The sequence below is a fragment of the Limulus polyphemus genome, unplaced genomic scaffold (assembly GCF_000517525.1).
Source record: "Limulus polyphemus unplaced genomic scaffold, Limulus_polyphemus-2.1.2 Scaffold686, whole genome shotgun sequence".
Taxonomy (NCBI): Eukaryota; Metazoa; Arthropoda; class Merostomata; order Xiphosura; family Limulidae; genus Limulus; species Limulus polyphemus.
This window is the reverse complement of record NW_013666296.1, coordinates 428,650-446,925: the sequence shown is the minus strand read 5'-3', so window position 1 is coordinate 446,925 and position 18,276 is coordinate 428,650. Positions and strand designations below refer to the sequence as shown.

Here is an 18,276-nt window from a genome sequence, read left to right as displayed (position 1 = left end):
TCTTGAACTTCATTAAAGCTTAGTGGCAAACAGGGATATATATATATTTTTTTTACTTGCATTATTGTGTACTTGTAATATTTAACACTCCTTTACATTTTGTTATTATAGTGCATTGTTAAAAATTAAAATCTATACTACTATATAGTGGGAATTAAGGCATGTGAAAATTGCATTGTAATTGAAATGTTACATTCTTCTTACTTTCTTAACTTCATTGAAGTTAAAATTACTAAATGGAAAACAGATGGTAATGTTTTATAAGTTTCATCAGACTTTAAAGCAATTATTTATGAATAGAAAAATCTAATTAAGCTATTTTCCATAATAATGTGTAATAAGGTACATGGTAGTTATTAAGTCAGTATGAGTATCTGAAGCACAGAAAGTGCATTCCACTGGTTTCTGAAAATGACATTAGCAGTTTGCCACTATGACAAGTGTTAAGTGTAATATATCTTCAGGAATTGCCAAACCCTCTGTTGCAGTGGTTATCCTGCTGCCGAAGAATGGCTGCTGGGACGTTGTGTTAGATCTTCATCTTCAGAAAGCTGTGCAACCATAATAGAAATGGTGCAAACTGGGTTCTAAGCTCTCACTTTCATTATGTCTGGCTACCAGGCTTCTCTGATGAATACTAGCTGTAGAGCTTTCTTAAGATGTTTGTCTCGCAATAACTCAGAAAGTATTCTTCAGCTGAAATCCCATTGCTATAGAGGTTTGAGTGATTCTTGGGGAGTTGTTATATGCTGTAATATTGAATAACATTGTCAGAATGTTTAAAGTCAATGGCAGTTTTCACTTTGGAAGTACTGGGAACCATCCTCACTTAACATTGATATTAAAAAATAACGTACCTATAAAAAGCCCCTTGAGGTGGATTTCTGTACATCGTGAGGGGACCTCCCAGGGAAAGTTCTGTATTTTCAGTTACCTTCTCTGGGATCTGAACATCCAGCCACATGTTTGACACGCATGGCAACCCTTGAAGGGGAGGAAAGGTTCCTGGTGGTTGAGTGGTGTCTGGAGCACTGCAACATACCACTTTGGCCTTGAATTCCTGTAGACAGGTGGCCTTGGGGTGTCCTTCCCACCCAGGGTCAATCGGCTGGTTCTGTTGGGCTAGGGTCAACTGAGTACCACTGTTGGGTGTTCATAATGGGTGTTGTGGACATTGTGTCTGCTGCTGGTGTTTAGGTACAGTGCGCAGGAAGCTGTGGTGTTGCTGCAGTGTCCTTGTTTGACATTTTATAGTGCATTCCCTCCTAGGACTTTGTGGTGGGTGAGGTCAGTGGGCACTGAATCATTCTCTTTTTATTATGGATCCCCTAAATCCTCAAAAAAATATAATAGTAAAAACTCAGCTCATTGGTAAATGGCCATGCCTTGGAGGCTCTGATCATCAATCTTCATCTCATCTTGCTCCTGTACCTCGTTTTTTGATTTTCCATTTTGTCAGAAAAACCTTTAGGATAAATGTCTCCCTTTTTTATTCAGAAGCGATTAGAGGAGTTTGCTGGCTCTTCAAAGTCAGTCAAGAAGCTATGTTCTGGGGACCTCTTGGTGGAAACATCTACACCAAAACACAGGAAACTCCTCATGAATTTCAAGGCCATTGGTGATATACTCATCGAGGTTACTCCCATGCTACTTTGAATTATTTGTGAGGAGTTATTGTTGAGAGGGATTTGAAGAACATCCCCGAGTCGGAGATCCTTGCTGGCCTCTCTGCCCAAGGAGTTTCTGCAGTGTGATGTATCTCCACTTGTAAAGAAGGAATTATGCTGCCTACTAATGTTCTTATTTTGATTTTTACATTGCCATGTCCACCTTCTGCTGTCAAGGCCAGTTATTGAATTGTAAGGTACGGACATATATTCCCAACCTTCTCAGATGTTTCCACTGTTAGCGGTTAAGTCATTTGAAGGCATCTTGTTGTGGTTCTCTTATGTGTGCTCATTGTGTTGGCAAAGACCATGATGCCAATGAGTGCAAACTGGACCCTCACTGTATTAATTGTTGGGGTTCCCATCCCTCTTACTATCATTCTTGCCCTAAATTGGTGGAGGAGAAAGAGGTACAATGTTTAAAAACTGTTAGCAACATTTCTTATCCCAAGGCTCGGAAATTATTGTCCCAGACTCCATCACAGACATATGCTGCTGCACTCTGTTCCATTGCTACAGTGGGTATGCAGACAGAGCTTTCCATGGCTCCATCAGAGTCTTTTTCGCATCATGTAAAGTGTCTTTTGCTCAATGCTCTACTCCTATCTCTGCCCCACCATTCCTTCCAGTGACTGCCTGGGTCTACCTCTTTTGACCTGGCTTCCAGTGTCTGCTCAGATCCATCTACCTTGGCCCTGAGATGCAGAACGATTATTTGTTCATGCCCTCGGTCACTGGAATCTAAGTCTAATGATAAAGATCTGCCCACTAGACCAAGGGTAGGATCCATGGAGGTCAACAGACCTCCTTCTAGCAAAGAAACATGGTGTGATCATAAACAGAAGGGTTCTCCTCCACTTTTCCAAAAATGACCACTCTGATACAGTGGAACTGTCGAGGTTTCCTTTCTAATTTGGATGACATAAAGGCCTTGATTGATACCTTTCATCCTGTGTGTCTTTCCTTACAGGAAACATTCCTGAAACCTGCCCATACTGTCACCTTTTGTCAGTTTTCTTTATACCAGAATGACAGGGTGTGTGATGGGTGAGTGCATGGAGGGTTGGTGCTGCTGGTTGACCAGTGTGTGCCCACCTTGTCTGTGTCACTCGATACACTCTTGGAGGCCATAGCCATCGATGTTTTCTTGGATCGTACCATCACTGTTTGTTCTCTCTACCTGTCTCCTGATCAATCAGACCTTGATGCTTTTGTTGAACAATTGCCATCTCCCTTTTTAATCCTGGGAGAATTTAATGAACACAATCCCCTCTGGGGTGGTGCTGATGATATTGGTGGGAGGGGTCATTCTGTAGAGCGATACTGGTTCTTTTACTGCCATTGATCTATCTATCTGCTCCCCTTCACTTTTCTTGGAGGGTTGATAGTGACCTATGGGGCAATGATAATTTTCCTACCATTTTGAGGGAGATTGGCTGTGGTCGATGCCACCCTACCTGAGTGCCACTGTGGAAGTTGGACCAGGCCAACTGGCTCTCTTTCACCTCTCTCTCTCAGAACGTTATCCTGCTGTCATTAGTCTTCCATCTATTAATGACTGCATGGAGGCAGTAACTGATTACCTCATTCAAGCAGTTGTTCATTCTATACCTAAAACCTCGAACATTTCCCAGGGTATCCTCGTCCATGTGGTCTCCAGCCTGGCAGCTGGCACAGAAAGCTCAGAAATGGGTCTGGGATACTTTTAGCAGGTATCCCGTTCTTTCCAACTGCACTGCTTTCCAGCAGGCCTGTGCCAATGCTCAACAGGTCAGATATCAAAGCCAAAAGGAATCTTGGATTAAGTTTACAACTAGCATCTCTTCTACCACCAGTTCCAAAGTCATATGGGACAAAATTCAGAAAGTCAGTGGAAGGTATTCTTCCCATCCCCTTTCCATCTTACTCTCCAATGGCTAGGAAGTTGCTGATGTACAGAACATTGCCAATACATTTGGTGAGAGCTTTTCTAGTGTGTCTAGCACTTCTGTTTCTCCTGCTGCCTTCTTGGCTGTCAAGTCTCCGGCAGAGTGATTGTCTCTTTCCTTTCGAGCCAATCATCTCTATGACTATAATTGCCCCCTTACACTGGTCCCCTTACACTCAAACTTGCTCTTCATCGGTCTGTAAGTACATTGGTCGGACCTGAAGATGTTCACTATGAGATGCTATGCCATTTCTCTCCTGCCTCTCATGCTATTCTTCTGATTGTTTTTAACTGGATCTGGCAGGAGAATGTTTTTCCTGATGCTTGGCGCAGGCTGTTGTCCTCCCTTTCTCTAAGCCTGGGAAGGATCCCAAGATTGTCATCCAATTCCTTTGATTAGCTGTCTCTGTAAGGTCTTAGAGAGGATTATTGATGCTCATCTTGTTTGTTTCCTTGAATCAAATGACCTCCTCTCGCCCATCCAGTATGGGTTCTGTTGATAGCGCTTCACCATGGACTACCTGATTTGACTTGAGACCTCGATCAGAGAAGCCTTTCTCAAGAGGGAACATCTTGTTCCTGTTTTCTTTGATCTTGAGAAGGCTTACGACACTACGTGGAGGTATGGCATTTTGTGGGACCTCCACTCATATGGGTTGCATGGCCATCTACCCATTTTTACTCAACAGGCAATTCTGAGTCCTTGTGGATTCAACACTTTTCCATTCTTTCACACAGGAACTTTGAGTCCCTCATGGCTGCATCATGAGTGACACATTTTTCAGTATCAAGATCAATGCTATAACTATGCAACTTCCTCCTACTGTTGCTAATGGACTCTATGTCAACAACTTCCACATCTCATGTAGGTCATCGAACATGAGGTTTATTGAGCGGCAGCTTCAGACTGCCCTCAATCGCTTGTTGAAGTGGACCACAGCAAAAAGTTTTACTTTTTCTTTTTCCAAAACCATCTGCATGTATTTTTACCACCAACTGGGTCTACACCCCAATCCTGAGCTCTATCCCGGTGATGTTGTTCTTCCCATGGTCCATGAGGCAAAGTTCTTGGAGCTTATCTTTGACCGTAAGCTTACTTTTATTCCTCACATAAAGCAGCTACGTGTCAAGTGTACAGGGGCACTGAAAATTTTCTGTGCCCTCTCTTCCACCTCTTGGGGAGCAGCTCGATGTTCTATGCTCAAGATCTATCATGCCCTTATTCAATCCAAACTGTACTATGGGTCCATGGTTCTGCCAGGACCTCAACCTTGATGATCCTGGACCCCATTCACCATCTGTGGATTTGGCTCTGCATGGGGGGCATACTGCACTTCTCTAGTACAGAGTTTGTGCACTGAGTCCCATGAAAATTCTCTTGAGTTCTGCCATTTGCAACTTTCTCTACAGTATGCTACCAAGCTTTAATCCTTACCACAGCGTCCCACCTATGATTGTGTCTTTCTTCCTCAGTGGGCTGTGCTCTTTCAGAACAGGCGGTCTGCAATTCTTACTTTTGTCTTTCATATCCAGTCACAATTGGCTGAATTGGGTATGGCATTGGATGATGTTGCTGTCCCCAATGATCAACCCATTCCACCATGGATTACTATCATCTCCAAATGTGACCTTTCCTTGAATCATTTGAGGAAGGGGGAAATTCCCGATTGCAAGTACTGTCTTCTCTTTGCTGAACATGGTTTGAAATCAGGTGACTCTGTGGGCTCTGCCATGGTTTTTTGTGGCTTAGTGGTTGCTCACAAGATCCTCTCTAAAGTTTCTGTGTTCACTGCTGAGTTGTATGCCATTTCTCTTGCCCTGGATCATGTAGAAGCTATGCAGTACGGCAATTGTAATATTTACACTGACTCTCTTAGCTCTCTACTGGCCCTGGAATCACTTAACTTTAGTTATCACCCTGTTCATATCAATATTCAACAATAACTGACCCATTTTTCTGTATCTTCTGTTTCCTTCCAGTTTTTTTTATACCTGGCTACATCGGTATTCGCGGGAATGAGCTCACTGACACTGCAGCTAAGTCTGTCTGCTCCAGTGGCATCACAGCCATGCCTGTCTTGTATATGGACTACGATCCTGTATTCAAGGTGCGGTTTCACTTCAGTTGGCAGTTGACTTGGGATGAGCAATGTCATAACAAGCTTTTCCAGATCAAACCTTCTGTTGTTCTTTGGCTGTCTTGTTTCCATAATGATCAGAAAGAGGAACTTTTCCTGGCTAGGCTATGCAGTGGTCACAGTTTTTAACTCATCGTTTTCTTTTATCTGATACTGACCCACCAATATGTAGCCTTTGTGAAACTCAAGTCACAATAGCCCACATTTTATTGTCGTGCTATCATTGCGACTGTGAGAGTTGGCACCATTTTAGACATATACTTTCTACGGGTTTACCCCTGACATTGGACAGTGTTTTTAGCTTTCTGCGGGTTTTTGGCCTTTTTAATTCTATTTAAATGTGTTTACTTGATTTTCAAACTTTGTTTAGTTTTTAACTTGATTTCTTTTTACATTTTATAATATTTTATCTTTGAAATTTTTACCAGTTGTTTGGCGCAGATAGCCCCATTGCTATCAACCAACCAACCTATAAAAAGTACAAGTATTCAGAATTGGCATAGATATCTCCCTACATAATTTCAATACAAAAATACAAGATACATACAAAAATGAAGTAAACATTGCATTTTATGATTTATTAAAGTCTTAAAAGTCTAGTTCTCAGTTGCTCTTACCTTCACTCCAGTACTACTATATAATATTTACAAGAGCTTGATTGTAGATATCTGGCCATCTGATAGGGATGCTTCTTCTTACACTTCATTCATCATGAACTTTTACTCCAACTTTCATACCCTGCACCTATGAGTAAACTGCTGATGTATGCATCTCAATCATGAACCGGATATTGGGAATGTTTCACTTGTTCCTGTGTAACTACTTGCTGTTAAGCTGTATTGTGCATTTCATAGTATTACAATTAGTGACTTGATTGGTTTTCTGTTATCAAAATGTTTTGTATATATGTCCCTTAAAATGAGCGAGGAGGGTTATTTATTACAAAATAAGATTAGCATATTAACATTATTATTATTATTATTGTATTTGTTTTTAATTAAACTGTGATTTGTGTTGTATTTACAACAAAAAGTACCTTAGACAATTATTGTTTTTGTTATTTATAAAGATTCAATGAAATATGAATGTCTTACTTCTTTGAATGTTGAGTTACACTAAATGTTGCTTTCAAAATTCTTTAATTCCTAAAATAATCTACACAACAAAGAAGTTAATGAGCTTCCACTAGATACATTAATTAAAATATGATGGCAACATTGAAAAACTTTCATACTTGTACTTCCTATTTTGTAGTATGAGAACATATATCACTTGTGTGTTACTAAGTTTACTATAAAGACTGTCAATTTCCATACTTATTATATTACCACCCTTTATGTTACAATTCATTTACACATTTTGCTGTTAATTAAACATGTTACGTGTGCCGTCCTTGTAGCATTGTGGTTGAGGTGTGTGTTTATAATTCACAAGCTACTTCATTAAAGTATTTTTGATAGTAAGTGTTCATGATATTTTTTAAAATAGTCCTTTCCTTTCTAGTTCACACATAGCAGCACTGATAAAGTGTAGATCTCAACACTAGAAATAAAACAGTTTGATTAGACTTTTCAAATGGATACATGTCTGTTATGTTAAACCATCTTTAAAAGATATTTCTAGTTCCTTGTGATGGCTGTCTATGAGTGTTCTCAGGATTTTTGAATTGCTCATGTTTTTATGTGTTTTCTCTATATTTTATTTCTTTGTTGTGTCACAAATAATTGTTTTTGCCCTGAAAGAACATAAGTAAAGGGTTACAGTTTAAATGACTTTGTTATATGTGTAGTGATTTAAGCTACTTATGATGATAGGTGAGAAAACAAAATGAATTTGTAAGTTATTTCTGCATGCTTGGTGTTTTGTGATATTAATTCAAAGTGTTTCATTCTTCCATAGACAATGAAGTAAAGTTTTCAACCAATGAGCTCCATGCTGGGAATTATCATTTAGTAGGAGTTGATATGAGGCAGCTTTCAAATCTACAGGGGAAATTACTTCAAGAAAGTGGTTTGAATCCTTCTATCCCAACTATTGTGCTATCAGAATGTGTGTTGGTATATGTCGATGTAGCTTCTTCTGCAGCATTACTTCGATGGATTGCAGAAACATTTCAAGTTACAGTATTCATAAATTATGAACAGGTATACTTGCTACCAGTTTTTCTTGTATAGCTATTTTAGGTAAATTGGTGGTGTATGTGAATATATATTCAGTAACTGTGTAATCTTTTACATATGTATATACATATATCATACAGTTAGACAGTGAAATACATATTAAACCCTCTGTCACTAGCCCTTCTGAATAATAAGCAAGTCAATTTAAGAAAATTATACTTAACAAAAATACATGATGTTAAAGAATAATCCTTACCATCCTAATTTTAATATGTTGTGGCATTAATAAAATTACCCTTCTCCATTTAATCCAGTTTACATCTTAACAGTTGTTCTCAAGGAATTTGTTAATCAGAGAATGCACTAGCACTCTCTATGTAGGAATGGCCCGGATGCCTGTATTAAAGCAATACAAAAGTTATTTGGGTTTTCTTCTCTTTAGGTCATCATAAGCTAGGTATGAAGTACTTTCTGGCATAGTCACTGAATATCCGGTGTATATGATATACACTTTCCAACTATCCAGAGCTTCACAAAGTCAAAAACCAGCGAATATCCAAAACTGAGAATTCTTATTTTCATTCATCATCATCTTTCTTCAACAGGCCTAGCATCTACCTAGTTCTAGCAGTAACACTAATTTTATCATAATTTGATAGAGCATAACAGTCTTCACAATCTTTGACTACCTGTTTCATTATTATTCTATGCAAAATTTACAAAGCTTTAGAATGCACTCTATAACCTAATAACCCACCTACACCAGCTTCTAAAAAAACATATACAAACAAGTATTAGGAAAAAATTTATTGCTAAAAAATTTGCTATGTAGGTCTGGATACTGAACTTGAAAATAGGAACCAAACAAGATAGAGATAAAAGTGGACATATCACTTGATTCTGCTAATGATCACATAGCAGACTAAGACTTCACTTTACATTATGAATAAAATCCTTACGTTACTGGCTTCCTCACTGGCAAAACAAATAGAACCAGAGTAAAATGTTACTCGTTGTAAAATAGTCATAAAAGTAGTATTCTATTTCTTTTGACACCCATGTCATTTGATTCCTCCCCTTCCTTATTAACTACAACAACTTGTTCTATGTTTTTGATTTTCCCACCTTTTCCTTGATTTGGGGTCCATGCCAAGCATTTTGCAGATCAATTACGTGCAGGGTTAGTATGCTGTGCCTCCACTGTACTGCAGAGGCTCATGCACTTTGTTCAGTGTCATTATTATTCATAACAGTAACATAACAGTGTATTATTCATAACAGTAACAGACTCATGAACATGGGTGGTTTTTAAGTTTATTAAGTTCCATACTTTCGTTATAGTATTAACTGTATTATATCACATAATCTGTAGACATTGACTACCAGATGTAACATAAAACATTATTCAACTACACCAATGTCAGAAATATTAATCAATACGAAATCTTAATGAATGGTTTCTTTCTCAATTGAATTTTTACTGTAATTTTATAAATGCTGTGAATGAAAGCTGCCATAACATGGGATTTGCAATCAGTACTATACATGTTTTCTACACAGGATATAACTTCCTTCTGTATGCTAATTGTTCTTGGTAATTATTTCCTTTTTTATTTAGAACATGGAGGGATAAGGGTTTCTAGCAAACTTAAAAAGATGTTCTGTTAAATAAATTATCAAAATTTGAAATGTTTGCTCAGAAAAAAAGGGTTGAAACATTGTTTATTAATTATTAATAAATACATTTTATTGTACATTATGAGTAGCTCTTCAAAGCTGAAGAATTACTTTCTGTTGGTACACATTAGCTCGACTTTTATATTCCTGAACATAAAGGTATATTCCTGTAGAAACTTGAAAACCTGGGAATTTTGCAGTTTGCATTTTTTTTTAAGAAATGCTTCATACTTTCTTGATATACAATGTTCGAGATCTGTAAACTGTATTTTACTAGTGTGAAGAAATGCAACGTGAAAACGAGAACATTAATCCCTTCTATCAAAATGTTAACTTGTTTCCCTAGAGAACTCAAAATTCTGTTTAATTTTAAAAAGTTTAAGAGTGTATTTATTTGGGAAGAAATTTAACCTGTAAGTGCATAATTATTTGTACCTTTGTCTGAAACTACTAATCTTACAGGTCAACTTATTTTATGCAATTTAAGGAATACCATAAGACATTTCCTGGATGATAACATGATGGGTTTGTACTCAGTTATTATAAAGTTATCTTTAAGTCTAAGCAGATATTTTGCAAAATGGATATCCTGCTGGAACATTACATGTTGGAGATAACATTTTGAAACACATCTGAAGATTCACAAGTATATCGAAATGTCATATCCAACAAAGGAACTTTACAACAGATTGTTAATTAGTTAGTTGTATTGGTTCAAACAGTGTCAACTTTGTTAAGATAATTAAAATTAAAAAAAAAGAAAAATTAAACTGAAATGTTAAGCATAAAATTGAAAGTTACCAAAGATTTTATACTTATTAAGTAACTAATTGGATGAAAATTATAACGTAAAAAAATTAGCATTTTTTTATTATTATTTCATGAAATTACTGTGTCTATAGAATAAAATTTTGAAAGTATATATATCATCTGTGTTCCTTTTTTATAGGTTAATATGAAGGATAAGTTTGGACAAGTTATGATTGAAAACTTGAAGAAAAGAGGTTGTGATTTAGCTGGAGTGAGTGTTTGTACTAATCTTCAAGCTCAAGAATGCAGGTACATATTTTTCTGTAAGCATTTTTTTTTATTGCTTTGGAGATACTGGACATGTTGAGTCTGCACTTCTTTATATTGGGATTTTTTTTTCTATCAAATTATGAGTTCCAGTATTGGAGTTTATACAAATCATTAATTTTATCAGAGTATATACTGTGTTAAACCCTATGACTACGTATAGAACTTTTCTTTTTAGCCACACTTGGAGACTTACATGTCCATGAACTTCCATATATAATTATTTATAAACGTTTTCTTCTATAAGATATCTATTTTTTTCTGGTTATGGTTACACATTTGAGGAGTGTTTAGCACCAGCCAGTGCACAGGCTCTCCTTCCTCCAATTATGGAGTCCTGTCACAGCATGCTGTTCAGTATATATTCCAGATAGCTTGGTGGCATCCATAATATTTTGAACCACCAACCATAGGAAAGTAACTGATTGGTTCTAACCTCCTTCTAATTTTTTCAATGTATTTAAAAAACACCCAAGAATTTGAGTGCTATCAAATAGTAGACTATTGTTCTTCGGGAGAATAAAGGGTGATAATTAGTAAGTGTAATGTAATGTATAAGTACAGATGTGATCAGTGAGTGGAATGTAATGTATAAATCACATCTGTACACATTCCACTCACTAATGTATAAGTACAGATGTGATTAGTGAGTGGAATATAATACATAGGTACAGATGTGATTAGTGAGTACAATGTAGAATATAAGTACAGATGTGATTAGTGAGTGGAATATAATACATAGGTACAGATGTGATTAGTGAGTACAATGTAGAATATAAGTACAGATGTGATTAGTGAGTACAATGTAAAATATAAGTACAGATGTGATTAGTGAGTGCAATGTAATACATAGGTACAGATGTCACTGTGATGTGAGCTGGATGTTCCAGATAAGTTTACCTTGAAGACTAGCCAATCATAACTGGAGAAGTTGATGTCAGATTTAGGTTGTAGAAAAGAAATGTGTACATTACATGAAAGACGTAAGCATTATGATAGTTAAGAAATGTTAAAAGAGTGTTCTATACACTGATTTGTCCCAAAAACCACAGTACTTACATTTTTAAAGCTGTTGTCCTCCACACACCAAGTGCAATATTACATTCAATCAAGCACTTAGATTGAAGAAAATCTGCTCTGACTGTAAGAACTATAACTGTTGCATTTATTTGTTTGACTGAAAGATACTAAGAAGAATATTATTAAACTAAATTCTGAGAGATCAGTCATCCCCACTGTCTAGTGACCATGTTCTACAATACAATTCCGCGATACATTTTAGCTACATGTGTGCCTTCAAAGATTTCATCATTTAAACATCTTTTTACATATAAATGTTGTAAGTATAAGCGGATGGAAAAGTTGTTTGAGTCAGATATATCACAGAAAGAGAAAATAGATGAAACTGTATTTTTTGTTAATACACTTTGCTAAGATTTTTTGTGTATTTATTTTACATAATGTTCTAACTGGGGTAGATCAGATGTGTGGGACATGTAATCTAAATCCTTTAGAAAAAAAAACAATAATTATATCTTGCTCAGAGCAGTAACAACATGTAATAAATATGTGTATGTATGTCACCACTCTAAGAAAACCTCAGAATTTTATGTTAACATTAGTTTATGGTGAATATACGTACAATATAAAACTCAAAATCCTTATAAAGACATTGTAGTTGTTCTTAATATAGTTGGTTTATCAGATTTTATGTTTATGCTCAGATGAAAATCCAAAGAAAACATTTATCACAGTCAGAAATCTAGATAAAACTTGTTATTCTGTAGGATGCAAATCAAATCTTATTTATATAATAAGTTTCAGAAGTTTACTATTTAAAATAATCATGTTGCACTAAGTTTGCATAAATAATACTTGAAGGGTTGTCTGGCTGTTAATGGTGAATTGTTTAAGTATAAATGTAATTTGTTTTGTTATTCTTCAATCCACTAGATGACATACTGACACTAGTAAAAGTTTTAAACACATCACCAGTACTAGATTTGGTACTGAGTTGGGTAGACTGAAATGTCTAACACTTATATTTTCAGTGTTGATTTAAACAACAAGTTATCTTTGAAGATCTTTGAGCTTCTTTTCATATGATATCTAGGCTTCACCTGGTTGTCTCTGGCATCTAATGAACCCTATAAATCCTGCATATCAGTAGGTTAATTTGGAAGTTCAGTGGATATATATTTGGAGTGTATGCATTATTGGATAAATCCAAGAAGATCAATTTATTTCACATATTATTTTTAGTGTATACTGTTTTCAGTTTGAGTAAACCCACAGTAAAAAAATTTAAACGTACTAACTGTTAAACTACATTCTACAGATTTATAGATCTAGGCTGGGAAACGTCAAAAGCATGGGACATGAATGAAGTGTACCACAGTCTTCCTCGAGAAGAGATAACAAGGTGACTTTTGTAGTTTGGATTCCTCTTAATTTTGCATATATATATAATTCTGTGGATGTAATATTGTTAAGACTGTTTACAGTGTTAAAATAAAATTAGGTGATACTTTACTATTAACTTCCTGGAAGAGAAATACTTCAAAGAATATCACAGAATGATATTCAGTTGTCATATCTTTTTTCATCACTGTTTAATGTTCATACATTTTATCAATTATTTTATTTTAAGTTATATCCTTAGACTTATAGTGAGTTTTAATGTTTTTAACTGTCTTCTTATGATAATGTGTATTTGTGTAAGTTCAAATATAGTGCATTTGAGTTATACTGATTATTTGTAACTACTATAAGCATTTTCTCATTTCAAATATAATTTCTTTCTTACTTTGAAATATGTGGTTTCTAATCACAGATAACAATACATCAATAATCCTTGTTTGCTGGAATCTTAGAATGAGATGCTAGATAAAGAAAGTTTGGAAACAAAAAATATGGTACTTACATATAGGTTGTGTATGTGTGAGCTTATGAAAAAAATCTTCATAAAATTAACACATACAGTGATCTTTTGTTTCTTTAACACATTACCAATATTACATTTGGGTTTGAGTAGGGTAAACAGAAATGTCTGTCAAATTGATATTACTATTATCACTTTAAATAACCAGGTATCTTTGGAGATTGTTGGGTTTCTTTTCAAATGACATCTATACTTACTAAGGATGACTGAAATTTTTTTCATCTTACTTGAGATTCTGTAAAAGGCATCAAAATTAGAATTTGTATGCACTTACAAAGTACATTAAAACATCTAAACCTTTAATGGGAGGAAATTCTCCATTCTGCTTTTTGTGTATCCTTTACATTCAGTATTGACAAAGATACTGAAGATTTTATTTTTATATAACACAAGCTGAAATACCCATCAACTGATGGGGAATGTTTAAACTTAATTAAAACAATGTAAGTTTAACAGCAATCATATATTTCAAAGTAATAACTTGAACATAAACTTTTATCTTAAAATTATTATAACAAAGCTTCTTCATAAACAACATTTGTAGTTTGCTTTCCATCTTCCAACAAATAAATATTTTGAGGTGATTGCACCCTTGAACACCCTACATCTCATTGACCATGATAAATGCATGGTTGTTTGAGAAACAATCCAGCAACTTTCATACTTTGACCTTGAATTCCTTTAGAATATTCAACATTGTTTAAAGAGTCAACCTGCCAAGATTGTTTGACATTGACTCAATAGGCTGGGAGTAATTAACCAACAGACTTTATAAAATAGAAATAGGGTTAAGTTCAATTTTGACCCTCTTAGGACATTCCCCATAGTTCATAGTGTTTACATACAAATTTTGGTTGAGATTTGCCCAATAGGCTCGGAGAAACTAGGGTGCAAACAAATGCACATTTCGCTTATCCAATTGTTACCTTCACACAAATTACTTGTTTGCTAGTTTATTTATACATTCATAGCTAAACTTTGAAAACCTATGAGACATTTTTTTTATAATCTACATAATTTTATATTAGCTCATTGTTTTTACAAAACATCCATTTCAAAAATACCTATTAAGTTGATGATAACCAAAATTAAACAAAAGCATAGTCAAGAGCATAGTTACAGGAATAGCAATACCTATGGAAAGATTTTGACAAAGACATTTAAAGATTGATTTGTACATGTACATACAGTACTTCATTATGCATGCTTTTACACTAAGAAAATTTACATTAACCACAAACTGAATCCATGGTATTCCTGTCGGTTTTTCCATTGAGTGGGTATCAAAAACTTGTTTTTAGCATTATAAGCCTTCAGACTCACTGCTAAGTCACTGGTAGTGACTTTTATAGATTAAATTGTATTAAAACTATTAAAATGAAACAAAAACATCTTAAAAATGCTGTAAGTGAAAAATAGTAGTGATATGAAGAAAAATCTAAAACATTCTAAAATTTAGTTAAATTTTTAAAATAAAGACTGTTTCATCATACTTCCATATCTGTTATTACTTTCTGTTGTGTAGCTTTGCACTTAACAACAAACAATCTGAAAAAGTCACTTTTTATAATTTCCCAAAACACATTTATTTAAATTTTCTTTTGCCCCAAAATGAACTTCTTTTCCCATTTTTATTTCGAGTACTTTTATACAGGTTTCTGAATTTGAAGATTTTATTCATTTTTCAATATTTGTAACTTTACACATGCACATTATTTTTACATTTTAGAATTGAAAGACTAGAATTTTTGGATGAAACTGAGCTATTAGAGCAGCTTTTACAGCATTACTGTATCACAGTTGCAACCAAAGGAGTCAAGGAAGAGGAACTAAAAGTTCTAGGCTTCACTTAGAACTTTGAATTGAATAAATACATCTTGAATGTATAAACGAAAACCTGAAGCATGAAATAACTGACATTGTATGTTGCTATTAATATAAACCTGTTGTTAAGCATAATTATTTAAACTAATTATATGTATATAAATTGGTAAAGCCAACAGATAATGGTACTGAAGATACACAAAGTTACTAAGAAAGAACTTAATGCAGACATAAACAAAGGTCTCTAAATAACTTTCTGTTTGTTCTTCAAGTACCACAACATTCATCTGCTTTAAAAAGCTTGTTGATATATGAGTTATAGAGGAAACATTTAATGGTAATCCTCCCATAACCATTGGCACAAATTTGTTTCTTGATGTTTTTTTTTAATTTCACAACGTTTCACCACTTTAACATAATATTATCAGGAGATTTATGTGATGCTGGTTTAACTTGATGAAGTATCATGGAATTAAAAACTATTTCTCTGTAAATTCATAAAAATAGCATTGAATTTGAGTTATGTTTTAACATTGAAATGCTTTGTTTAACAAAATTTGGGATCTGAGCTTTGTATGAAACATTAACTTTATACAACAAAATAGATCTATTACATTTATGACTCTAATTTTGAAATACTATCTTATTCCCTAGCTGGAAACAAAACATTATAATCTCTAATTTCATAAATGCAGAACATGTGAATTTCCTGGAAGTTCTTTTTTGTCTTTTTTTCATTTACAAATTCATTGCATTATTTCTGGTGAGTTTTGAGGTAAAAAGTTTTAATCTTTTACTTAAGTGTGCAGCACCATCAGAATTTTGATGTAGATGTGTCATTCATCTTGTGTGTACTCAATTATAATATAAGAAAAAAAATATTTTGACATTATCAGTTTGAAGTGTGCGGTTGTTCTTGATATTAGATTAAAATTAATATAATAAGATTCTACTTTCAACACTCTGAAAAGGTTATAATGAAACAAAAACGTTTTTCTCTTTTCACTGTTTCATTTCATACATGAAGGAATAGTATATCTGAAGGAATATATATTGCTGTAAAATGATTATACAAATAAAAAGCGAAACATTCTAAACATATTTGTTGATCCTGTAATTCTTATATCCTTATTCTTTTAAGGTCTTCTTTAGCCCAGCTTAATAAATGTGTGACATTACTGATAAAAAAACATGTCATTTTAGGCCTAGGAAAAATGTCAAAAATTATATTTTCAGAAAAAAATTGTGGAAATTGTAAGGTTGTCTTAAGCATTTTGGAAAGTGCACACTTGTTCTCAGTATGTGCCAAATCAATCTGTTTAGCATGATTTTTTATGTACATGTGATTTTATTATTCCAGATGTGTGTTTAATACTTAATTTCAGATCTTTTCAGTGATGTACCATTTTTTGCAGTGGATCAGCTGATGAACAGAGGGTTTAATAATTTGTTTTACAAGGAAATTTAAATGCATAATAAGTCTTTTATTGGCAAATATGAAAAATAATTTTTATGTTTATTTAATATTTTTTTCCATTGTTATTAAATCACATGGGTAAACAAAGTGTCATCAATGCATGAAAATACAAAGTAATAGTACTTGGTGATGAAAAACCCATTGAAAAGAAATTGCTAATTGCTCAGCACTGAACTACACTGCAAAATAGTAAATTTTTCAACTTACATACAGTGTGTTTTGTTATTTGGATTATGGTTTTTGTGAAAACATTAGTATATACTGTACCAGTGATTAGAACATATACTTGTGTTAACACATGTCATCCAAATTTTATTAGAAATATTAAGAAAATGTCTTTACTCAAGACAACACTTCTGACCCTTGTTACTTAAAATATAAAAGTTGTCAGCAAAGCTTGAAGTAAAACAAAGTTAAATTGAGGTTTTATTGTGTAAGTTTTTAAATTATTTTTTTATATTTTATTTCCATATGCTAAAAAATACTGTGTATGTTTAGAATATTACTCTTTTTTTTTAAATATTCAATAATCTAATATTTGAAATTTCTTCTAAGACTTAGAAAGCTTTACACTCTTTACAAAAATTCAGGTATAATAGTGACCTTCAGACCTTAAAAGAATTATTACTATTCTTATCCTAGATGTTAGCTTTAAAAATTATTAACTGATGAATCTCAGTATAATCACATGTGTAATTAAGGGTACAGAACAAGACAAACTCCAGGTATTGACTAACTGACTTTATTGTGGTTACTTTTATCAAGTTTTCAAAATGTTGATGTTTTATTCAATATAATTATAGAGTTTGACTTATTGGATTATCAGGTTCAACTATTATTCAAACATTTCTGTAATCCTGAGACCTAAGTATGTCAACTGATAGCAAGTTCAATTCAACTATGTGCTTACTATTTTTTTATTTTTTTTTGCGTGACATAATTCTAATTAAACTAAGTAAACACTCAGAAAGGCCATTTTCTTTGTAATATGAACACATCCTTATCCAATTATGTTATGATATGTGTTTGAAATATAAAACAATTTTAGAAAATGTGTGTGAAACTCTTTAATAGGCACTATAGTACCTCAATAAAATATCGTGATAATACAGCTTACTGTCTTTGAAACAATTATGTAGTAATTACTTTTTCATCTGCTTTACATAAAACTTCTTTTGAACAACATAAGAAAGAAAATGATATTTAATTAACTTTATTTATGATGCTAACATTGTTCTATATGTCAGTTGCAGTTAAGTTGCTTTAAAGATGTAGAATTTGTAAAAATAACACTGCACATATGGATCTAGAAGAAATTGAAAACGGTGAGTAAAATGCCGGAAATCCTTGATAATATATAAAGACCTAAATTTAATAATGTGCCAGTAGTAATTACCAGTAGAAGCTGTAGAAATCTGTTGAAACCTT

General features: G+C 33.9%; 1 protein-coding gene across 1 annotated transcript in view; it reads left to right on the top strand.

Annotated features, from left to right (window-relative positions):
- Positions 1-17,900, top strand: part of LOC106459955 (leucine carboxyl methyltransferase 1-like) — a 32,333-nt gene extending 14,433 nt beyond the window's left edge. The window contains exons 3-6 of the mRNA XM_013919627.2: positions 7,632-7,876; positions 10,479-10,588; positions 12,945-13,028; positions 15,277-17,900. Of these exons, the coding sequence (XP_013775081.1) occupies positions 7,632-7,876; positions 10,479-10,588; positions 12,945-13,028; positions 15,277-15,400 (563 nt within the window). The 3' untranslated portion in view covers positions 15,401-17,900. The remainder of the gene's footprint in view (positions 1-7,631; positions 7,877-10,478; positions 10,589-12,944; positions 13,029-15,276) is intronic.
- Positions 17,901-18,276: the final 376 nt, after the last annotated feature.